Source organism: Dasypus novemcinctus, chromosome 12 (genome assembly GCF_030445035.2).
Source record: "Dasypus novemcinctus isolate mDasNov1 chromosome 12, mDasNov1.1.hap2, whole genome shotgun sequence".
Classification (NCBI taxonomy): Eukaryota; Metazoa; Chordata; class Mammalia; order Cingulata; family Dasypodidae; genus Dasypus; species Dasypus novemcinctus.
In genome coordinates this window covers 63,249,974-63,274,731 of record NC_080684.1, presented here as the reverse complement: position 1 = coordinate 63,274,731, position 24,758 = coordinate 63,249,974, and the positions used below count along the sequence as shown (strand labels likewise).

The 24,758-nt window shown below is 34.4% G+C and overlaps 1 protein-coding gene across 1 annotated transcript in view; it reads right to left on the bottom strand.

The window, feature by feature from the left end:
• The window catches only part of OTOGL (otogelin like), a 149,993-nt gene that overhangs the window by 13,404 nt on the left and 111,831 nt on the right, over positions 1-24,758 (bottom strand). Inside the window, exons 40-51 of the mRNA XM_071218973.1 lie at positions 24,725-24,748; positions 24,540-24,632; positions 22,370-22,559; positions 18,602-18,816; positions 7,363-7,504; positions 6,274-6,459; positions 5,111-5,323; positions 4,541-4,645; positions 3,052-3,159; positions 1,598-1,699; positions 742-846; positions 614-654 (exon numbers count right to left, since the gene is read on the bottom strand). Coding sequence (XP_071075074.1) covers positions 614-654; positions 742-846; positions 1,598-1,699; positions 3,052-3,159; positions 4,541-4,645; positions 5,111-5,323; positions 6,274-6,459; positions 7,363-7,504; positions 18,602-18,816; positions 22,370-22,559; positions 24,540-24,632; positions 24,725-24,748 — 1,524 coding nt within the window. The remainder of the gene's footprint in view (positions 1-613; positions 655-741; positions 847-1,597; positions 1,700-3,051; positions 3,160-4,540; positions 4,646-5,110; positions 5,324-6,273; positions 6,460-7,362; positions 7,505-18,601; positions 18,817-22,369; positions 22,560-24,539; positions 24,633-24,724; positions 24,749-24,758) is intronic.

The window sequence follows — 24,758 nt, the reverse complement described above, 5'->3', positions numbered from 1 at the left end:
AAGAAATGCTTTTGTCAAAGAAAATGTTACTTCTCTGATAGAGGGCCAGGAATATGTTATCATTCTCAAGTCTTATAAGCATATCAAGAAGGAAAATATTTAAAGACAAAAATTTATATAACAAGATGGGCTGTATCTAAGAGTGTAAATGAGTGATGCCAGAGTCATTATTTCTAAAAATTAAATAGTCGGAATTTCTATAAGGTTTGCAAGTAAATGGATAAATATTAAGAAGGTACAGGCAGTTACATGTTTATGTCCCCTTCTCTCCAAGAGACACAGTATTGGTACACTTTCCTGATGAATCATTTGGAATTCCTTTCAAAAGTGAAATGAGATATTTTCAATATTTTGCTTTAAGACTAGTAAATTGAAGCAGATATATGACTAGTAGATTTAGGCAACAATGGGAAAAATAGGTAATAGATTATCTTTTCTTAACTAAAATAAAAAAGTGATGGTTCTCTAATACTAAGCACATCATTTTAATCTATATCAGTATAATTTAATGATGATAACTCCATTAGGCCTGAGAAAAATGCAGAAATGAGAGAGATAAAGGAAGAATAAACTGACTTAAATAATATAGATAAATCAAAATAAGTATTCTTACCACTTTACAAGTTGGTACAACAAGGTTTTCACAGCTACATTCTAAAGGGCAAAGATAAAAATATTTACATTGATCAAATATATTAAGTTATCATTTTAATAAAACTTTAAAATATGAAAAATAACTACCGCAATGCCATGTTGGACAACATTGACCAGATACATTTTCTTTCACAAGATTCATATCTTCTGCACAGTTGAGTAGAGGTATAGGGCAAAGATCTGGCTCACAAACTAAATGGAAAAATTACATGGATAAAAATTAACTTCACATTGTAAAAAGCCAGTTCACTTTATCTACCACATAGCTCACTGTCATTATTGATATAGTGCACTGCTTCATATCTCCCCACTATTACTTCTCACACCACCCAATTGCCATGTATTTGTGAGGACAGAGCAAGTGACTCATAAGTAGATTAAACAACCATAGTAGTGTTGAGATAGCTTCATCAGGTAGAGTCATGCAAAGCGGCAGGGGTACAAGAAAAGAGAGGGAAGTAAAGAGGGTATGGAATAATCTGGATATCTGGAAATTCTATGATGATAAGAAAATTCATAACTAATCTGCTTTTTGGGAAGTAATGATATTATCCAAGAAAAGTTCTTAGATATGTAAAAATATTACATATATGTAACATATTTTCACATGCAAGAATTCAACTGAAGTCTGATGTAACAAAACAACTAAGGTGCACTGGGATTCGTAAACACTAGACAAGTTTAAAATATCTTACCACAAACAGAATAAAAATGTTTTTTTAAAAATCCATGGACTTATACTACACTAACACCAAACCCTAAGTTAACCCATGGACTTTAATTAATAGTACAATTATTAAAATGTGCTATTATCAATTGTGACAAATGTTCCACATCAATGCAAGGTGGTGGTGGTGGGGTGATACACGGAATCCTGAATTTTATGCATCATTGTTCTGTAAACCCACAACTTCTCTAATAAAGAAAAAATATGTATACTTACCACAATAATACTGAGGACAGCAGAAGTTTGTGGTATTAAGAAACACAGTGAGAAATTCACCATCAGTACATAACGGAATGGGTTCAGTGCAAGATTCACAAACTAAAAGTGAAATAAAAAAGCCAAAAATTCATAGCTGAGCTAAAGACAAGCTAATTATTAGTTAAGAATACATAGGCAAATAGAATCAGAATAAAATACATTGTGTTTCATAATATTGTAAATAGGAAAATAAGGTTTTAAGAGGCAAATGTCCTTATTTGGTCATAAAGACAAGACTACTGCCTGAGTATATATTTTTTATGCTTTCCAAGCACAGTGACAGATCAAATACCATCTTACCAGAAATATAGGGCATTCAGATTTCCAGAATGATTTTTTCTTCTAGTATCAAAATATTGAAATATCGATTTTTTTATTTTGAACTTTCTTAATTCATTATCCTTGATTACTCCAACTTATTAATAAACAATGTAGTACACGTATTTTATTTTGGGCTGTTCAACAGCAGCTCTCTGAATGACCTTGAGGAAATGCCCCACCCAAACAATCTTGGAGTAACTGTCAATAAAGGTGCTCTTCCTTCACCAGACCACTGTGTAGAAATACAACCCAAATTAGACTAATCAGAGTCTCTTTATGTGGAAGCTGAATCATTAGCGGAGGCATACTAGGACAGAAAATAGATGGAGCTGACTCATTCAGTACTGACCGCTCCTAGAGCAGCTGATTTCTCTCCCTCCCAGGTCCTGGCTGGGTGTTTCAACTTGGTCCAATGCACTTTCCCAAATCTTTCTAATAACTGGTTGTGATTTAGCTAGCCAGAATCAGTTTCTGCCACTTGCGATTAAAAGGCCTTAAATGATACAAAGAGATTTGTTTTGACTTTCATAGGTATATCTGAAACATAGTGGCTTCTGACTATATTGATCACCTAACAATCTTTAATGTGAGAATTCATTTGAACTGGAAAAGATATACTTTTAAAAATTTCCAGTTCATCAGACAGAAAGTACAACTCTAGCTACAGTCATTTCCAGACACTCTTCATTTCTACTATTCTTTTTCATGGTCATCATAACTCATACATGGTACACAGGAACTGAAGTTTTAAGGAGGTCTTATAAAATCTTGCCCAAGTATACTATTCTAGTCAGTTCTTCAAAGGAAACCAGTGGTAAATTTTCTCCAAAAAGAACTAGATTCTGGCCTTTTAAAAAAATTAATTCTATTGTCTTATTCATCTTGTTGGGAATAACATATATAATTGTTAATAGGGGAAAGCTGTAATAATTGTAAAGAGTTATTTAAAATGCTATACTTTCTTTTTTACAGTTCTTGTTCAGTTCAGTTCTCATGAGTATTAAATCAGAATATTAGTTACTATTGGCCCAATGAAAGTCATGTCAAATAAGAGATTTTCCCTAGAGCTGAAATTACTGAAGAACACTCACCACAGAGAGGGGAAAAGCAGCAAGGTTCTTCCTGCTGAATTTGAATCATGAACTGGTCTTCTCTGCATTCTGGTATTGAAATGTTGGGACATTTGGATGGGTCACATTCTGCAGAAACACAAAGATGCTTATAAATTTGTAGGGAGTAAAATTATAGAATAAAATTAAGTAGTGTTTATTTCTCTTTGAATTTAGTGATAACTTATTTTAAAGATCTTAGCAGAAATATACAAGGCATAACAGGTAAAATACATATATTTACATATATTTTATATATAAAGAAATTGCAAGTCAAAAAGAACTATTTGGGAAGCAGATGTGGCTCAAATGACAGGGCCTCTACCTACCATATGGGAGAACCTGGGTTCCATCCCTGGGGCCTCCTGGTGAAAAAGAAGAGAAAGTGTGCCTGTGTGGCAAGCCGAGTGCCCATGCGGCGAGCCGAGTGCTTGTGCGAGTGCCTGCATGGCAACAGAGTACCCACATAGCGAGCTGAGTGCCCATGTGTCTGTGTGAGTGCCCACATGATGAGCCAGTGCCCATGCAAGTGAATCATGCAGCAAGGTGGTGATGCAACAAAAGAGAGACAAAGGGGAGAGTCAAAGTGAAGTGCAGCAGAAATTAGGAACTGAGATGGTACAATTGACAGGGAACCTGTCTCCACATCAGAGGCCACCAGGATCAAATCCTGGTGAATCTTAGAGAAGACGAGAAGACAGAAAGAGAAATAGATACAGAATATCACACAGCCAGTGGACACAGACAGCAAAAACAGTAAGGCAGGGGAGAGGAGGGGGAAAACAAACAAACAAACAAAAAAAGACAATTTCTAAAATAAACATATAATAAATCCTTTCATTAGAGAAACAAAAAATGGGTATCTAACCCACTATTTTTTTAAGATTCTCATTTATTCTCCCCCTCCCCTGCCCCTCCCCCTGCCTTGCTGTTTTTGCTCTCTGTGTCCATTCGCTGTGTGATCTTCTGTATCTATTTCTCTTCTTGTCTTCTCTTCTCATTTTTTTCTCCTCCAGGATTCACTGGGATTCAATTGTGGGGACTTCTGATGTGGAGAGAGTTCCTGTGGGGCGCATCACCTCAGTTCCTGGTTTCTGCTGCACTTCACCCTGACTCTCCCCTTCATCTCTCTTTGATGCATCATCATCTTGCTACATGACTCACTTGCGCGGGCACCAACCGCCACATGGGCACTCAGGTTGCCACACAGGCACACAACTTGCTGCATGGGCACTGGCTCACCGCATGGGCACTGCCTGCCTCACCACACAGGCAATCGTGTGCGCACTTGGCTCACCATGCAGGTACTGGCTCACCACACAGGCACTCTTTCTCTTCTTCTTTTTCACCAGGAGGCCCCAGGGATCGAACCCAGGTCCTCCATATGGTAGGTGGAAGCCCTATCACTTGAGCCACATCCTCTTCCCCTAACCCACTACTGAATGGATTTTTTTCCTAATTGATTACTCACCACATTTGTACTGTGGACAGCAAGAAAAAGGGCTATGGCCAATGACCAATTTCTGACTATTTGTACAAGTTGGAATGGTAGTTTCACACAAAGTCATATCACAACCTGGAAATAAGAAGCAGAAACATTAAAATACAAATGAACTTAACAAAAATCTTGTCCTACTAGCTGGGCAATAACTCTAACTAGACATGTATTTATATTGCAGTTAAACCCACATGGGCCACATATGAAAGGCAACAGGTTTAAGGTTCATTTATTATTGACTTTTGCCACTTATTATCATGAAACAAAGATTCCCACATCTTTTCTCTTGTCATGTATTGCTGAATATTATTGTCAATAGCCAGATATTTGCATGTGTTCTTACAAAATCTCCAAAACTGTAACAAGACAAAACTTGCTTCAAAAAAGTACACATGGCATTTATGGCAGCACTTACACTATTAAGGTTCAGCCCTTGCAATTGTTTTTTCATATCAAGCATCATGCATGCCATGCTTTTTAAAAAAGAATGTCAACGTAATTTGTGGTATTAACTAACTAGAAAGCATCAGCCTACATGCATACCGCAAACTTTCAATGAACAGCAGGTCCACTTATCAGTGATATCCAGGACAACTTCACCTTCCCGTTCACAAATTGGCGAGGGCTCTTCATGACATACAGGCTCTATAGGAATAATACTTCCATTCTCCAAGCATTTGTAAAGAGAGCATTCATCAATGCCCCCATTCCAAATCTCCCCAGTTGCATGGGGTTGATCCTCTTTATCAGTACACACTGAAAAAAAATCAACAGTGTTATATCACTTAAAACCTTGACACCAAAATAAATCAAGCCATGATGTTTTTATTTCAGATGTGACATGGCCCAGTGACCTAGGTGCCATGTCATATATCCATCCTTTCTCAGATTTCTCTTTTCCTTCATCACATACTAGCTTACATTTTACCTTAACAGATTTTTTATTTAGTCCACAGAAAATATTTTCCCTCCTATAACTTAAATTTGTAGTTTCTCTTCTAGAAATAAGATTATTTCAGATACATGTTAAATCTTTTTAATACAATTTCTTTAGCTTGAACAAGTTCAGTAACGTAAGTTCAAAATAGTTTAAAGATATTAAACATTAAAAATGATTAGTATTAGGATAAAATAATAAAAATTTATAAAATACAGAAAATTCAAAATGTTTCTTTAAAATTTAAAAGTGGGTAGACAATCAAGCAAAATATTATTTACTGATCCTGTTGGTCAGAATAAAATGGCTTGAAAATGAAAATAGAAATGCTAAGCATTTCTTGAGTACTTATTTTTCTCTAGGTACTGTGCTAAATGCTAAATGCTTTTTATTATTTTATATTCCCACAGTAGCTTCTGGGATGTATACTATGATTTTCCTCAATTTACAGGTGCATAACCTGAGGTTGAGAGAACTAAAGGTCAATCACTCATATACGGGAGAACTAGATTGGAATTCAGTCCACATATGCCATGTTTTTTCCCAGTTATTATGGGTAAAGATAGAGATCAAAATACTTCACCACCAAAGCTCCTAATTTCGTTAACTTCAACTGAAAACATACTAAAATAAAACTACAAAGGCACTTCCTTTCCAATACCAAAGTTACCTTTAGATCAGTCTTTCTCAGTATACTCTCCAAGATCTAAAAATGTTTTATTTTTGTTTGTTCAATCCCTAAGAGTTCATTTTGTACTTTGCTTCTTACCACATTTTTCCTCTGGAATGCATGTAGTCGAATCCGGCCTGTGAAGAATTGTTCCATTTTTGCACACACAGTCTTCTCTTAAATACAAACTTGAGGAGTGCTCATAGAACCATTTGTTCAGGCATGTTCTTGCCTCACAAGGTTGTACACAGGGCTGGTATTCCTTCCCCTCTGGGCAACTCAGAGCTGTGGATTATAGAAAATAAAAAATTTGCTAATAATAAAAACGATCTGTACGAATTAAAATAAAAGGAAAAAATACCATATTTTTCAGATTTCCCTGAAAAAGAATTTTGCAACTTTAGTTTAAACTCCATTTTTTCCTTTGCTATATTACCATAAATCAGAAATAAAACCCTCAATGGGTATTTGTCTAAGCATCTACCATGTGTTCAGCCAGTATTGGGTGTTATGGTAACAAAAGTTCCTTATTTTTATCAAATAAATATGAACAAGAGATAGCCAAAGTCTGGCTGACAAAAATAGAGTTAACCATTATGAAATTCTTGCTCTAGGTAGGGAGAGATTTATAAAACGGTGTATTCAGAAGAAACATAGAAATACATTTTCATTTCAAAGCTTAATTCAACCAAGTCATAAAAAGAAAAAATTGCTTGTTTAGGTTTAATCTTTTCATGTCAAAAGAAAGAACCACTGTTGAGTAGTTTTTAAATTATGTTTTAGAATTTTTTTTGGTGTTCAGTTATCTTAAAAATTCACAGTTAATAAATGAACACTCAGCTGATGGGAGTGAAAATTGCTACAGTCTCAGTAGAGAACAATTTGACAGTAAAGTTGGAAATGGCATGCATTCTTCATGACTCAGCAACTCTACTTTTGAATAGTGACTGCCTCTGGGGATGAAGGAAAAAGACAGGGATAAGAGAACACACAAGAAGCTTCATCTGTAACTGTTCTAATTCTGAAGCAGACTGACGGAACTGGTATTTGTCATATTATTGTTTCTTTAAACATTTTACTCTTACTAAATTATTTTGTGATAAAAATGAAAAGAAACACCAAGAAGTGAATCCTAAAAAATCAAACGTTACTTAATAGTTGAAAAATAATTGGTTAATAGTTACTTACAACAGTAATCAAGTGTCCTCCACTGAATACAGATGTCAAACTTGTGGCACAGAGCTACATACGCAGAAAGTGCATCACATTCATAGTTCCAAAAATAGGTATAATTGATCCACATCTTTTCACAAAAGTCTTGTGGTGAAACCTAGAGATACATTTCACCTTGAGATGAGTTGTGTATTTTTTTTCCTCTGTAGGCCCTAATCCAGACTAAGACTATTTGAAGAATCAAAGAGCAGTAAATTCATATTTCTTGTGGTTCGTCTTAGAACTTAGCACTTCAAAAAGTATAATATCAAATGTTATCTCTGAATTTATGATATTTGAAACACAAATTCGAGATAAGATAAATATTGTCTATACTAATATACATTAATCTGTTTTATAAAGATTGTAAAGAAACTGAGAATGTGGATCTAATAAAAATCTATTTCTTATATTACAATTTTGGTTACAATTTGTCTTTTTTATCTACTGAATAAAAATTTGATCTAATTATAGATAAAATTGAAAGTTCCTGAAACATTCCCTGACACCAGTATTGCTCTTTTAAATGAGGTTATGAACATTCTGTCAAAAACTGTGTATTAATGTTGAGCATTGGCTGACTAATATATAATTTGGCATGTCTCTGTTTAATTAGACTAATTTTTTATTAACATAATAGCTTTTATTTTGATCTGGAGACACCTGAAATCTGAATAATTTAACTTATTCTTTAACATTTACTCTAAATTTTCTCCTCATGCATTTATGCACCAAACATAGGCTAGGCATGCACATTGGGATACTAACTTCTGATGTAAGTCAAGCGGTCAGATAAAAATATTTAGTACTTTTTATATCTCATCATTTCTTCTCAAGAACTATACCTTTTTTTAAAAAGATTTATTTTTTTAATTTAATTCTCTCCCCTTCTTCCCACCCCAATTGTCTGCTCTCTGTGTCCATTTGCTATGTGTTCTTCTGTGACCGCTTCTATCCTGATTTATAAGTGGCACCAGGAATCTGTTTCTTTTTGCTGCATCATCTTGTTGTGTCAGCTCTCCATGTGTGCGGCACCATTCCTTGGCAGGCTGCACTTTCTTTCGCACTGGGTGGCTCTCCTTACGGGGTGCACTCTTTGTGCGTGGGGCTCCCGTAAATGGGGGACACTCCTGTGTGGGGGACACCCCTGCGTGGCAGGGCACTCCTTGCACGCATCACCACTGCGCATGGGCCAGCTCCACACAGGTTAAGGAGGCCCGGGGTTTGAACTGCGGACCTCCCATGTGGTAGGCGGATGTCCTATCCATTGGGGCCAAGTCTGCTTCCCAAGAACTATACCTTTAATAACCAAGAATCTATTTTTTTTTTAGTCTCCTTTGTTAAATCTTCCCAAATTCCAAATACTTCCCATTACACAGAAAACATGCTAACATCAAGCACCTCTATTTTCCAAATCTAGAGAATATTAGCTATTATAAATGCAGTCTATGATGCTATTAATATTCGATGTTTCTTAAAACCTTTTGTTTAACCTTGAGGGTATCAAGTCTTTTGCTTTTTGTTGATCTATTTCTCCTCTTTCTGCCTCATTTTGAGTGTTCCTATAGGCCCCTTCTCCATAGTCACGTTTTTGCATTCCAAATGCTCATCCCGTACTTATCCATTCCAAGGGTTTCTACCACTATCTTGGGCCTGTAAATCCTCTTTGCCATGGTTTCTCATAAGTTAAATATCAAATAATAAAACCTACTAATTAAGATTGTTGTGAGGATTAAATATGGAAAGTATACAGAATAGCCCATGGTGCATAATAACAATTTTTTTAAAAATCCACATACTGGTATCTCCCAAAACTTGATCCCTAGTCCCAATTTTTCTTCTTTGAGATTCAGAGTTATGTTTCTAATTTTCTTCTAGATAGCTTCACTTTGATGTTCCACATGGCTTAATCCCTCCAAAATAAATTTTAAAATTATCCATTTTCCACTAAACCCACAAAAGCCAATTCTTCTGTATCTTCTTTCATCCATTCATTTATGCGTTCTTTCAAAATTTACTGAGCACCTAATTACATATCAGGCACTGTGCTGTATATTAGGAATACAAATGTTTGCAAAATTAATACAAATATTAAAACACCCAGATTTCAACAACAACAAAAAAAATCACAAGGCATATGAAGAAACAGAAAAGGGTGACCCTTTCAAAGGAACAGAATGGAATGATAGAAACTATCTCTGTGGAAGTCTAGACAGTGGAATTACTATTCAAAGACATTAAATCCATCCTTTTAAATATGTTTAATGAGCTAAAGAAAAATATTAACAAAAAAAACTAAAGGAAAATTTATTAATGAACAAAATGAAAATGTTAATAAAGAGATAAAATTACTAAAATAAACCAAACAGAAACTCTAAAGTGGAAAAAGTACAATAATTGAAATAAAAAATTCACTAGAGTGGAACAACAACAGATTTCAGCTGGCAGAAGGAAAAATAAGTGAACTTAAATATAAGAACTTGAAAGCATCCAATATAAATAGAAAGAAAAATAATAAGAAAAGTAAACAGGGCCTAATGGACTTAGCATATCCAATAAAGTAAAATGGCATGCTCATTATGGGAGTCCCAGAAGGAGAAGAGAAAGACAAAGGGTAAGAAAGAATAACGGAAAAAAATAATAGCTTTAAAAGTCCCCAAATTAGATGAAAGACATGAATATACAGATCAAAGAATCACAACAAACTCCAAATGGAAAAAAAAAACAAAACGAAGAAATCCACACCAAGATGTATTATAATCAAAATGTTGAATACCAAAAACAGGGAGAGAACCCTAAAAACAGAAACAGAAAAGTAATTATCATGAATAAGGATCCTCAGTAAGATTAACAGCTAATTTCTCATCAGAAACCATAGATGTCAGAAGGCAGTAGGGTGACATATGTAAAATGCTGACAGGAAAAAAACTATAAACAACAAATTCTATATCCAGCAAAGCTATCCTTCAAAAATGAGGGATAAATTAAGACATTCCCAGATAAACAAAAGCAGAGGGATTTTGTTACCACTATACCTACCCTATAAGAAAAGCTAAAGGGAGCCCTTCAGGTTCAAAGTTAAGGAATCAGACAGTAACTGAAAGCTGTAGGAAGAAATAAAGATCTCTGGTAAATGTATGTACATGGATAAATATAAATTCCTGTATTATTGTATTGTTTTGCTTATAATTCCACTTATCTCTTACATAATCAAAATACAAATGCATAAGAAAATATATAAAACTATGTTATACGGCACAAATATATAAGGATATAATCTGTGTCAGGAACAACATACAGGCAGGGACAGAGAATAAAGGAGTAGAGTGTGTGTACTATTGAAATTAAGCTGATATCAATTCAAACTAGATTTAGGATGTTAAATATAATCCATGGTAACCACAAGGAAAATATCTAAAAAAATGCATGCACTAAAGAAAGTGAGAAGGGATTCAATATGCTTCATTTCAAAAGAATAAGTAAACACATAAGAAAGCAGTAATGGAGGGATGATAACAAACTAAAAAAATAACAAAACATCAGTATTCAGTATTAAGTCCTCCCTTATTACTAATTATTTTAAATGTAAATGGATTAATTTGTCCAATTAAAACAGAGATTGGCAAAATGGACTTAAAAAGTATGAACAAAACATATGCTCTTTACAAAAAATTACCTTAATATTCCAAAGACACAAATAGTTTTAATTTGAAAGGATGGAAAAATATTCCACACAAATAAAAAAAAAAGAGAACTGGAATGGCTATACAAAAAGTAGACAAAATAGTTTTTAAGTAAATAGCTGTTACATTAAACAAAGAAGGACATTACGTATTGACAAAAGAGTCAATTCATAAGAATAAATAACATATACACCTATCAACAGAGCCCCAAATTATACAAAGCAAACACTGATAGAATTGAAGGGAGGAATTAATAGTTCTACAATAATAGCTGGAAACATCAACACGCTACTTTCAATAATGGATAGATCATCTAGACAGAAATAAAATAAGGAGTTAAATGACTTTAACTACACTATAAACAAACTAGACTTAACAGACATATATAGAACCCTCCACTCAAGAATAGCAGAATAAACATTCTTCTCAAGTTCACATGGATTATTCTCCAGGCAAGACCATATGCTAGGGAACAAGAAAAGTCTCAAGAAATTTTAAAAGTTTGAATCATTTAAAGTATTTTCTATGACCAGAATAGAATGGCACTAGAAATGAGTAACAGAAAGAAAACTGGAAATTCACAATATGTAGAAATTAAACAACACACTCTTAAAGAACCAAAGAAAAAAAAAAGATGAAATTGGAAGAAAAATAGAAAATACTTATACACAACTGAAAACAAAAACAAAACATACCAAAACTTATGAATGCAGTGAGGGAAGTGCTCAAGGGAAATTTATAGCTGTAAATGTCTATATTAACAAAGAAGAAAGATCTGAAATCAATCATCTAGCTTAATATCTTGAGGAACTAGCAAAATAAGAACAAAGTATGCGCAAAGTTAGAAGAAGTAAAGACTAGAAGAGAGATAAATGAAACATGGACTAGAAAACAATAGAGTGAATTAACAAAACCAAAAGTTAGTTCTTGGAAAAGGTCAATAACCTTGACAAATCTATAACTGCAGTGAAAAATAAAACTTTCCAAAAATTGAAGAGGAGGGAACACTTGCCTCCCTCATTCTATGAAGTCAGTATTACCCTGATACCAAAGTCAGGGAAAGACACCAAAATACAATAAAATTACAGACCAATGTTCCTTATGAATATAGACACAAACATTCTCATCAAAATACTAGTAAACTTAATCCAAAGCATATTAAAATGATTATACACTATGATGATATGGAATTTATCCCAGGAATGTAAGAATGATTCAACATAAGAAAACCACTAGATGTAATAGAGTGAGAAAATGAAGAAAAATTAATTAATAGAATGAAGGAATAAAATCACACAGTCATCTTGATTGATGCAGAAAAGCCATTAGGAGAATATCCAACCCTTTCTTGATATGAACACTCAGAAAACTTGAACTATGAGGAACTTTCTCAAAATAATGAAGGGCATTTACAAAAACCCCACAGCTAATATCATACTCAAGACTGAATGCTTTCCCCTTAATATGAGGAACAAAATAAGGGTGCCCACTTTCACCACTACTATTCAACAATGTACTGGGAGTTCTAACCAGAGCAATAAGGCAAGAAAAAGAAATAAAAGGCATCAAGTTGGACAGGAAGAAGTAAATCTATATTTATTCATAGACAGCATGATCCTATATAAATAGAAAATCCCAAGAATCCATAAGAAACAAATAGAACTAATATACCAATTCAGGAAAGTACAAGATCAACACACCAAAATCAGCTGTGTTTCTATATACCATCAATGAACAATCCAAAAAGAAATTAAGAAAATATTTTCATTTATAATAGAATCGAAAAGAATATAACATCTAGAAATAAATTTAAGAAAGTAAAAGACTTGTACACAGAAAACTGCAAAACACTGCTGAAGAAATTAAAGACCTTAATAACAGAAAGACATTCAATGATCATGGATTGGAAGACTTACTATTGCTCAGTTTTCAATACAACCCAAAGTAACCTACAAATTCAAAGCAATACCAAAAAGAAAAACAAAGTCAGAAATTGATACTTTTCAGTTTTAAAACTTATAATAAAACTCCAGTGATCAAAAAAGGACGGCAGTGGCTAAGGATAAAAAATACCAATAGAATAGAATTGAGATTCTATAAATAAAACCACACATGCATGGCTAATAGAGTTCAACTACAGTGACAAGTCCATTTAATGGGGAAGGAACAATATTTTCAATAAATAGTACCGGAAAACTAGATTTCCATAAGCAAAAGAATGACGTTTCATTGGTACTTTTGACCATATACAAAAATTAACTCAAAATGTATCAATAAACTAAAACTAAGAGCTAAAACCATAAAATTCTTAGAAAATAGCAAAGAGGAAAATCTATATGGCTTCAAATTGGCTACAGACTCTTAGATATGACACTAAAAGCTCCAGCAAGAATTTTAAAAAACAGATAAACTGGACTTCATCAAAATTTTTAAAAATCTGTATTTTAAAGGACATTACCCAGGCTCTTCTTTGCCTGGAGGTTGCCCACATCCATGTCTTGGGTGTATACTTTTCTCTTTTCTCTCATTTCTCAATAAACTCTTTTTACTGACCTAATTAAAAATAAAAAAGGACATTATCCAGAAAATGAAAAGACAACCTGCAGAATGGCAGAAAATAGTTGCAAATTGTATATCTGATAAGCATTTAATATCTAAAATACATAAAAAATTACTGTAACTCAAAACCAAAAAGACAGACAAATTAAAACATGGTTAAAGGATTTGAATAGACATTTATCCAAAGAAGATATACGAATGGGTGATAAGCACACAAAGATGCTCAAAATCATTAGCCATTAGGAATATGTAAATCAAAACCACAATGAGATGCCACTTCACACCCACTAGGATGGCTAATATTAAAAAATAGACACACACACACAAAGAAAAAACAGAAATTACCATGTGTTGGCTAAGATATGAGAAATTGGAACCCTTATACATTGCTGATGGGAATGTTAAATGGTGCAGCCATTGTGGAAAACATTTTAAGTTCTTCAAAACTTAAACATGCAATTACCATATGACCTGGGAATTCCACTCCAAGGCAAATACCCAAAGGAACTAAAAGCAGGGACTCAAACAGATATTTGCACACCAATGTCCACACCAACATTGTTAACAATAACCGAAAGGTAAAAACAACCCAGTATCCATCAATAGATGAATGGATAAATAAAATGTAATATGTACATATAATGGAATAGTATTTAGTCATAAGAAAGAATGAAGTATTGATACAGTCTACGAAATAGATGAAATCTGAAAACATCATGGTAAGTAAAATAAACCAGAAACAAAAGGAAAAAATAGCCATAAAAACCTCATTTGTATTTAATATTTCCCACCTTTTGTCAAGGTCTTTTCCAGATGCATTGCTAGTTGGGTCTTGATAATAATCCCTCAGTATTAGGGAGGCTCATCCCTGGATCATGACCCACACTGGTGGGAAGGTAGTACATTTATATACTGAGTTTGGCTTGGAGAGGGGCCACATTTGAGCAACAGGGAGGATTTCAGGAGGTAACCCTTAGGCAATATGTAATACTAGGCTAAGTTTCAATTTCACAAGAAAAGGTTCATAAATAAGTACAATCATCAATATCAAGGGCCTAGAGTAATGGTCTGTCTTCCTTCACTAGGCACTGTCCACGTACTCGGGGGATTCTTGCCATTTTATTAAAGAATGTTGCGGGACTCCCCAGGATGGGGATTCAATATTCTTTTGGTTCTTTTGTGGGTCTCCACCCACTGAGACAATGCCCCATGAACATTTGAACATATTCATATGCCTTAGAGCATACCCCAGGTGTACCCCTCCCCACACATCCCACACTAGTGATCCTCCCCTGCCAGAGTTGTGACCTTTCTGTGATCCAAAACCTCTCCAAGAACAAAGCCACAAAAATATCATCAAATAAATTTAATTTGAAAATACAATAATAATAATTTTAAAAACAACAAATAATAAAATAATACATTTTTGAGAAAAATAAAATTTTATACATTGTATCTTTCATCACTGTGAGATGTTATCTTGTATGTACATACATATCTTGTATGTACAGTCTTATTTTTTTTTATTTTATTTTCAAAGAAACTTTAGATTACAAAAAAGTCACACAGAAAATGTAGGGGATTCTCATATATCCAACGCCCTCTCCCTTTTCCCCTCTCCCCTATTAATATTTTTAATATGGATGGTACATTTGTTACAATCGATGTACAAATATTGAAGCATAGCTACTAACCATGGTCAATGATTCATATTAAGGTTTACATTTTCCACCATACACATTTAAAGAATTTGACGAAATTTAAAATGGCATGTATATGTTACTGCGAGGTCATGCAGAACAACTTGTTGGAACCAATGGTAATCACTAAATTTCAATTTTTGAAGAGTAAGATTCATAGTTACTTGCAGTAATACTGAGGGCTTGACATACTGGTCTGTTTTCTTTTAGTAGGCACTGCCTATCGTTCTCTTATCCCTCTAACTGAGAACATAGCAGGACTCCCCAGGATGGGAGTTTAATATTTTCTTGTTTTATTGTGTGGGTCTCTACCCACTGAGAAAACACACTATAACAAGACAAACACATATTCCATACAAACATGCCCCAGGCGCTCCCTCTCCCATATAGTCCCGCACACCTGATGCCCTACACCAGTAACTTTTCCTCCCATATTTGCCAAAAGAACATTCCCACCACTGTCTTTTAACCAATGACATGCAAATCCCCAGAGTTCACCTACTCCTTTCTCTAATCCTCCAGGGGTTACACTTATTCAAGTCTCAGCAGGATCTCACTGACTGCCAAAGTAAACAATGCCTCAGATAGCTGGGCTCCTGAGGGTTTTAGAGACATCTAGACACTAAAAGCCAGGCAGACAAGCTCAGGAAGTCAGCAGCCTGTCAGAGGGCCTCACTTTGGAATTTATGCTCCCCAGTGTAACAGAATTAGATTCATTTATAGTTTCCTTATACAGGGCTCTTCTGCCCCTTTTATTTGAACGTATAATTAGCACTACACTAGTTAAATATATGTTCCACAGACTTAAATCTTTGATCTGTTCATGGACCAATTGAGCTCTGAATCTCAGCGGAGCTGCAACACCTACTCCCCAGTTCATTGGACTCACCTAGGGCACATATAAAGGAGATGATGATGGGCAATGCCCATGCCAAGAAACATACAGTGTCTGCAACTGCAAGCAAGATAATTCTATCCATCTGCCTCACGGGGTCTAAGCTCCCTCCCAATTGGAAACAGAGTGGGTATCACCATCCCCAAATCCTCGAGATTGGGAAATGAACAATGGACTAGAGTAGACATTAATATTCTATTATTGACTTATTATCATTCTAGCAATGAAAGAACTTTTATCGTTGATATAAATGCATGGTCACCAGAGGTTCTGAGTGAAGGGAGGGGGAAGAATAGGTGTAACATGGCGACATTTTTGGAACATTGGCATTGTCCTGTATGATATTGCAGTGACAGATAAAGGCTATTATACATTTTGTTATAACCTACGAAATTGTGTGGGACAGAGTTAAACTATAATGTAAACTATAGTCCATGGTTAGTAATAATGCTTCAATGTGTTCATCAATTGTAACAAGTGTACCACACTACTGAAAGATGTTGTTAATGTGGGTAAGTATGGGAGGGGGAGAAGGGATGGGATATATGGGAATCCCCTATATTTTTTATGTGATGTTTATGTAATTTAAAGCTTCTTTAAAACAATTTTTTAAAAAGAACAAAATATTGTATGATTTCACTTAAGCAAAATATCTAGAATAAACAAATGAAGAAAGAAAGGAATTAGATTTACCAGGGGCTTAGTGGAGGGAGGAATGGGAAGTTATTACTTAATAGGAATAGAGTTTCTGTTTGTGATGAGGAAAAAGTTTTGGTAATAGAAGTTGGTGACAATGTGACAGTGGCATAATATTGTAAATGTAATTGCCACTTAATTGTACACTTGAACATGGTTAAAATGGCAAATATAATGTAATATATATATATATTACTACAACTTAAAAAAAACAGGAAGCAGGAAAAACAAGTCATCAAAAATTGATGTGAAAATGGAAATAGATTCAGAGAGAAAAACTGAAATATGTTACACTGCTAGTTTTGAAAATGGAAGATGGGGTGGCAAGGCAAGGAATGGAGGAAAAGGGAAGGAAATAGATTTTTGCCTAGAGCTTCTGGAGGGAACACAGACCTGTCTTTGATATGATTTTCGCTTAGTGAAATCCATTTTTTACTTCTGATCTACATAACTGTTAGGTATAAAATTTGTGCTGATTATATTTATATATAAATATATTAACTATACTTTTCTAAAAAGATAAAATGATTTAAATGTATTTGCTATTTTTTAAAATTTTTATATGCCATGCACTCAAAAAAAGTAAATATTTAAAATTTATTTTCATCCAAATCTTCAAGTAAAATTGAAGCTCCAGCAAGATATGCTATTTTTCATCTCATGACCTCACATCCTTTGCCCTTTTCCTTCAAGGAATTCACAGCTCAAGTTGAGAACTTTGGAGTCTACATTTCCCTGTTTAGCATGGAAGGTCCTTCACAGTGAGCACCTTCCTGTTTGACCATCCCCTTGCTCTCCTTCCCAGACTCTTCCCCTCCATAAAGCTTGCACTGAACAGTTTTAATGATTTCCTGACATGGTTTTACACCAACCGCCTCTTGCACATATTGTTTCCTCTGCCTAGATTTCCCTTCCTCCTCCTCTTCTTTTGAAAATCTGATCCTTCTAGACAGTTCAGTTGTCTAAATCTCTTTGAAGTCTTCTCCAAACCTGGGCTCCCATGCACCACCATATTGTATATTGTAATGTATCTGTTCACATGCTTGCCTTCCCATTAGATTATTAACCCCTTTGAGGCAGAGAGAGGGTCTTGTTCATCTTTGTATCACTGGAATCTAAAAGGGTGCCTAGAATATGGTAGAGGCTCAAAAACTTATGTTAAATGATTCCTGAAATGCTATGTGGTTTTTCTAACAATGAATTCTTTTTTTTTAATGATAAAGATTATTTAAAGTATCAGTATCGGCTAGTTACATAACTCAAAGTTAGAGACTAATAAAGACCAATTAAATTCAATATATAACAGGTTCTATTGCAAATATACACCTAAGGCTAGGGTCATAAGGAATTGATTAAACCTTAATATCTCAATTTCTATACAGAGTTATCAAGTGGCATTTATCTCTTTCTTCTAGAGGCATTTAGTCTCTGGACTGAATTTTATTTTTCTTGAAAGCTATAGATACATTTCTGACAAAACATATGGGAAAATATAATTATCCTTTCTGACTCTGTAAGTCTATAAAAATTAAATGGTTTTGATTTCCAAAGCATACTGCCAGAAGGTTTGGGGATAAACTATTCACAGTAGAAGAACATCATAGCAAAAACAGGAATATATTGGCTTTTACTCTCAACAAGTCTAACATGACAGTTCTTACTTATTATTGCTTTCAACTTACTTTATCATGACATGGAATGAAAGCTTGTCTATTTAATAACTCAATGCAGTGTGTACAATCATGCTCAGTACAATTCCTAACAGGTCTTCTTGTTGTTACTTCAAACAATTTCTCAATTTCCCAGCTTTCAATAAATAATTCTATGTCTTCCATTTTGGTAATAATTGTGCCATTTTGCATCCTTAGATCATCATCTGGATCTTCATTGCAAATTCCTAGAAAGAATTTAAAGGGGGGGAAATATTACTTGAAACAAATGTGGGCAGCAGGAGTAATCAGCTAAGAAGTAATTTTAAATGAATGCATTATTTACTGAATAATTTAGCTGTCCCTGGACTTCAACACTGATAGATTTTTTTAAACGATGTGTCTGATTCTTTGATAAAATAATATGGAACTGCTTTAACCAAGTAAGAGAGAATCAATGATCCTAGAGGTCAAGATATTTGAAAAGATCATGAAAGACAAAGAAGAGTTTGATTCTACTCCTATACTCTTCCATTATCACCACCATCTCCTAATTTAAGAACCAATCTTAAGCCTGGCAAAGATATTCTCCAGAATAGCAGACATCTGATTATTGCCTTCCAAGCACCCATTCCCCTGGGACAAGACTATCTAAAAACTTTAATTATTCCCTTAAGGGAACTAACCCTGCCCCACCCCATAGCATATGACAATAATCCCTTGCTTTAGCAGCTGTTTTAGGTAATCCAGCTTTAAACCAACTAGATCGTGGTAGTTACCTATGCCCAGGAATTCATTTAGCATTAGAAGAAAAACTGCTAAACTTCAGGACTTGAACTGGGAATTCTAAGACTCAGATTATCTGTCTTCCCTGAGATGACTGGAACTACCAATGGCCTAACCAATTATTGCCTCTAGCTTCCCGGAGGAAGACCAGGCTTAAGGATTGCTCTAGAGGAGGGCAAAGTCAAGGGAAGTATGGAGAAATAGATCCAGAACCCTAGTCATGTCTCATGTGAATACCACCCTACCTAAGATTTAATTTGTTTTAATTCACAAGGGTCAAGGCTACAAAGATATAAATTAAATATTTTATTCCAAGTAGCAAATCTCAATCCTCAAGGAGGTATATCAAGGTGAACAAAGGCTGTTGGGGCTCATAGCTGCCTCACCCTTGTGAATATACAGGGTACCAAGTGCAATCAACAAAATAAAAATATTCAAGTTAAGTGAACTCTACTGTAAAAAAAAAAACTACCTTTTTTTTAAGGCTAAACTTTTCTGGAGAAAGTTAATGGCTAGCAAAAAAAAATTTTTCACTGCAACACCAGTCAGTCAGCATTCCTGTGGACTTCACTTTGCTGAGAATAATGAAGTGTCAAGAAAAGTTTCCCATTCTGGTGTCCTTGTTCAATTTGGGTTTCACTCTGGTTCACTATAACCTTTGTAGCATGCAGCATAATAGTCCTAACAGCAATTGGATTGCCTTTTGCGTAGGACATGGAGTTTAGGAAATGATCCCTGATTAGCAAAAACCATAATCCTTACCCTAATTCTACAATGATTAGTTAAGAAACCAGCTATCATAGTATCTGTCTCCATAAAAGCAAGGGCTGACAGCCAAGAAGGAACCGTGAAAATCAGGCAAATTATAACATTCAAAAGCAATAATCATGAGATAAAACATGCATTCTCAAAGTCCCTGAGTTAATCTCAGTATTAACTATAGAGATATTGCTGGGATTGAATCATTCTCCCATAAAAAGCATATTCAGGTCCCAACCTGAACTCATTGTAAACAGATGAGGTACTACAGTTAAGGTGTGGCCAGCTGAATCAGGATGGTTCTTAATCCTATTACCAAAGGCCTTATAGAGAAGGCCACACACACAGAAGCTAGAAGCTAGAAATCAACAGAACTTGGAAGACAAAGGACAGGACATCACCATGTGAAATAAAAGCCAAGGAACCCCAAGATCACCCACAGTCTTCAGGACTTCTCCTAGCCTCCCATTGTTTAAGCCAAGCCATTGTGTGGTATTTATTTTAGCAGCTGAGAAACTAAACAAATAGTATATATACTCAATATGAAGCAGGTTAGTAAGATAGTGAATTAATAGATGGATCTGGAACCTGGCAGAGAGTCCACATGGACATCAGTAACTCTCAAGATGGCTGCTGGAAGACCCCCACCCCCAGGATTCTGCTCTCCAGAGCAAAGACTTCTGCATGCAAAGAAAAGCCCTGGATGTTTCCTAGGGACTTTATCATTGGGACCTGGCTAAGGGATTGATGGGTGGGGTAATCAATCAAAACAACAAACAGCTGAAACCCCTCCCCTGCCATTAGCAGAAGGGTGGAATAATTAATAGTTTATAAAGCAAACCGTGAGGTCTGAGAGCTCTCGCCCTGCTCTCTTGCCTCTGGACCCGTTCCTGTCCTCATCATTTTTCCTCTGCCATGTGGTCACGCAAGTAAACCTGGGGATTTATAATCTATAATGGGGCATTGTAGCTTGTAAATCAGCCCTCTTTATCCCTTTTCACCCCCTTCCTCTCTACTGGGACCCCTGATCTGTTATTTTCTCCCATTTCTCTTCCCTCTCTACCTGAAAAAATTACCGACCTAACTCACTGGGCATGCTCTTGAAATTCATTTCTGCAGCATAGCCAAGAACCTAGATAAAATCTAGTGACAAATACATATACTCAACAATAAACTATTTCCACATTGAAAGACCTTAAGACACCACAGAGGTTGTGCTAATGAAGCGTAGTCTATATAGGTGATGATATATACAATCCATTTTAGCTAAACTTTCCACCGCATGCTTGACACCTTAAAAGAATAAATTTGGGTATTCAGGTAATTGGTTGAGGGCAAAATTTTAGTCTTATTTATTTTTTAGTTATCAGGACCTAACAGTGTCAGATACACAGAGGTGATCCACAAATTTTTACTCAATATTTAGTGAAGTTAAAATAGATATTTGACAGTAAAATAACATTTATTGACTGTGACTATATTAAACAATTTTTAAAGTTACATTAACTTTCTAATTTAATCCTAACAATAATCTTGGCAGCAGATGTCCCCATTTTAAAGATGAGGAAACTGTTCACTTAAGGGCACAGATCTATAAAGGGAAGAGCTTGTGTTCAACTTTCTAGCCAACACCAGAGTTAGTATTATTCTTTTTATTTTGTTACATACCTTGAGATATTTCCAATTTTCTTCCTATGACTTATAACTCTTCATATATGTATATAACATATTAAGATATTAAACCCGGATGTGGAGGTACATGTAGTTTATGCTTCATAATAAAACTGGGACAAATATTTAGAAAATTGTATTCTTGGTATATAATACTCAAGATAATTTTAAACAGGTTAGTTTTCCCTAATTGCAAAATTAGAAAAATAAGTAAATAAGGAAAACAAATTTATTTAAACCTTTAACCTTTAAATGCCTCATTTTGTATCATCAAAAATTGAGATAATACTACTACCTAATTAATAGGGTAAATTGTTAGAAATGAGTAAACATTTCATCAATGTTTACAGGCTAGTAGGAAGAAAAACCAGTGCCTATAATAGGAGTACACATATATTTCCATAAAATACACAGATTAAACTTATTATTGGCTTCTCAAGCCCATTAACTGATAGCCATTGCTTCCTTCAGCATTCAAATGGGGAAATGAAATCACATCACAGATCAGAAAAGCAGGATAACAGGGGTCAACAGGTAGGGAGAACGAATGTCAGAAGAAATTGAGATTTGAAGAGCAGTACTCACCACAAAGTCCTTCCGTGTAAGATGACAAGTTAAACTGGACACCAAAATGAATGTCTATAATTCCTGTAAGATGAGCCCACTTTATGATGAGTCCAGAGGGAGTATTAATCACGTACATTGTCCCAGAATCCTCTATAGACAATTCATGATTTGAAAAGGGTAAAGGCACAACAGTAGAGTCCACTTCTACCTAAAATAACATTAATGCACCTGTTAGAACAAATGTTTATGATTAAATACTCACTGAAATTAGAAGAACCCAGATTATTCCACTTCTGATTTATCATAAAGTATAATTTGTTTTTAAATTTATTTCACTGCTGCTGCTACAGCATCTCATAATTTTGAATCTCCTTTTAGTTATTGTTTCTTTGCTATGCCTTGCTATATTTAGTATTTGTTCTAACCGTATTGTATTTTATTTTCTTCAAAACTTAATTTTCTTCTATGTTTTATATGGTTTTATGCCTGTTTTCCTCAATATATGTTAATTATCTTCTAATATGAGCTTAAGATTTTAAAAAGTTATTTACAAGATGCTTGCTTTATTCTAGGTTTTGTCTTTCCTGGCAGTGTTTATTTAGTTATAATGCTCATAACAGTCACCTGCTGAGGTTAAAGATTAAGATTCCCAATGATTCTGATTCCTAGATTTGGATTGAGATTTTAGATTTTGTATTTTTAGCAAGTATTCTTGGTAATAGTGATATAGATAGTCTAAGGCTTATACTTTGAAAATCCACGTCTTAAATAATGACAATGGCATGGAAACACATGCTGTAATAAGCAATAAATTTCTCTAAGTAACACCTCACCAAACATCCAATGTCTCATGTTTTGGTTATTTTTTCACCTTGGACCTGAAATATCCTTCCTCTTCTTTTTGCCTGGTTTATTTCTACTCACTCTTTAAATGGGTCTTGCATGCTACCTCCTACAATAAGCCACCCTAACTGACCCTCCTATAACCTGCACTAAGTGACCCTTTTCTTTGTTTCCCATAATACCTTGCACATAACTCTATCCCTGTACCTACTATTGCTTTCTAGTTGGAAGAAGGTCACAATTATGCACTACACATAGCTACAAGTTACTTGGTATCACGCCTATGTGGTTTTATCATGTAAACACTCAGTGTTATTTTTAAATAGTTATTAATTGAATATAATTTTGGTAATGAGTTCACCTGTGGCCAAAAATAAGCCTTTCAGCCCATATGTTCAAAATAATCACATTACCAAGTTTGAATTATTTCCTACCCACTTATGTTAGTCTATTAATCTCATCAGAGTCAAAAGTACATATGTATATATTCGTTCTATCACTTCATTCACATATTTTAAGTTTTACCTAAAATTAAAACTTTCTAATACCTCATTACATTTTAGGTTCATTTTAATTTTGTATCTAGCCTAGAATCAATGGACCTGTGCTAACAGAATTATTTTTGGAAAACATATAATATCTCAGCAATTTTTAGTAAAATGTTTATGACTTTTTAACCTATTTTTTTGAGGGAATCATTTACATCTGAGTGGAGCAATCAGGTCTTAATGCATTGCTATCCAGTAAGCACATATTTTTTAAGATGAATGTATTCCTCTCAAACCAAATGATTACTTTCCAGAATTGTTACAGTGAATACATTTATTTCAATAAAATTAAATACTATTTTTTTCCTTATTTTTATTATCTATCACTTGTTCCCAGAAAAATTAATGGTGTCAATACTTCAAAACTATCCCTTCCTATCTTCCTATGCTCTTCTTTCTATGGCCTTTATTCTGGAATCCATGGCTACTGTGTTCAACTTTATGATTCCTCTTCTTCGCATCATTTCAGCTTTGTCTAATTTAAAACATGAATATTAACTCTGGCACTAAGAAGTTTGTCCACTCATGTTATCTGAGAAATTTTTAACATATTTAACAAAATGGCCAAAAGAGTTAAGCTCACAATAGGAAAGTATTTGCAACAGCTGGGCTATCATGGGCTATCACAGAGGAAAATTTTAATATTAAAAAACATATTTTAGACTGTGAAAAGAATATTCATATATAGTAGCTATGAAACTCTACTAATCTATTTAATTTTCCCTCATATTAGAAATGATTTTTTATTTAAATTCTTTTTTCAATTTAACATGATATTTTTAACGTTGTGTTCTTACCGTTCTTGTTATTCGATTGATGAGTATTTTATGTATAGATGTTGTCACATTTAACTTCTTGAAACAAAGACCAGAAATCCTTCCAGAGGAAGACTTGGTTTGAAAAAAAAACAAAACTTTATGGAGTTAAACATAATTTCAGTGGTAAACAGAATGAATTTACTAAACCTCTTGCAAATACTCACTAGCTTTTTAAATGAGTTTCCATTCTGGAAAAGA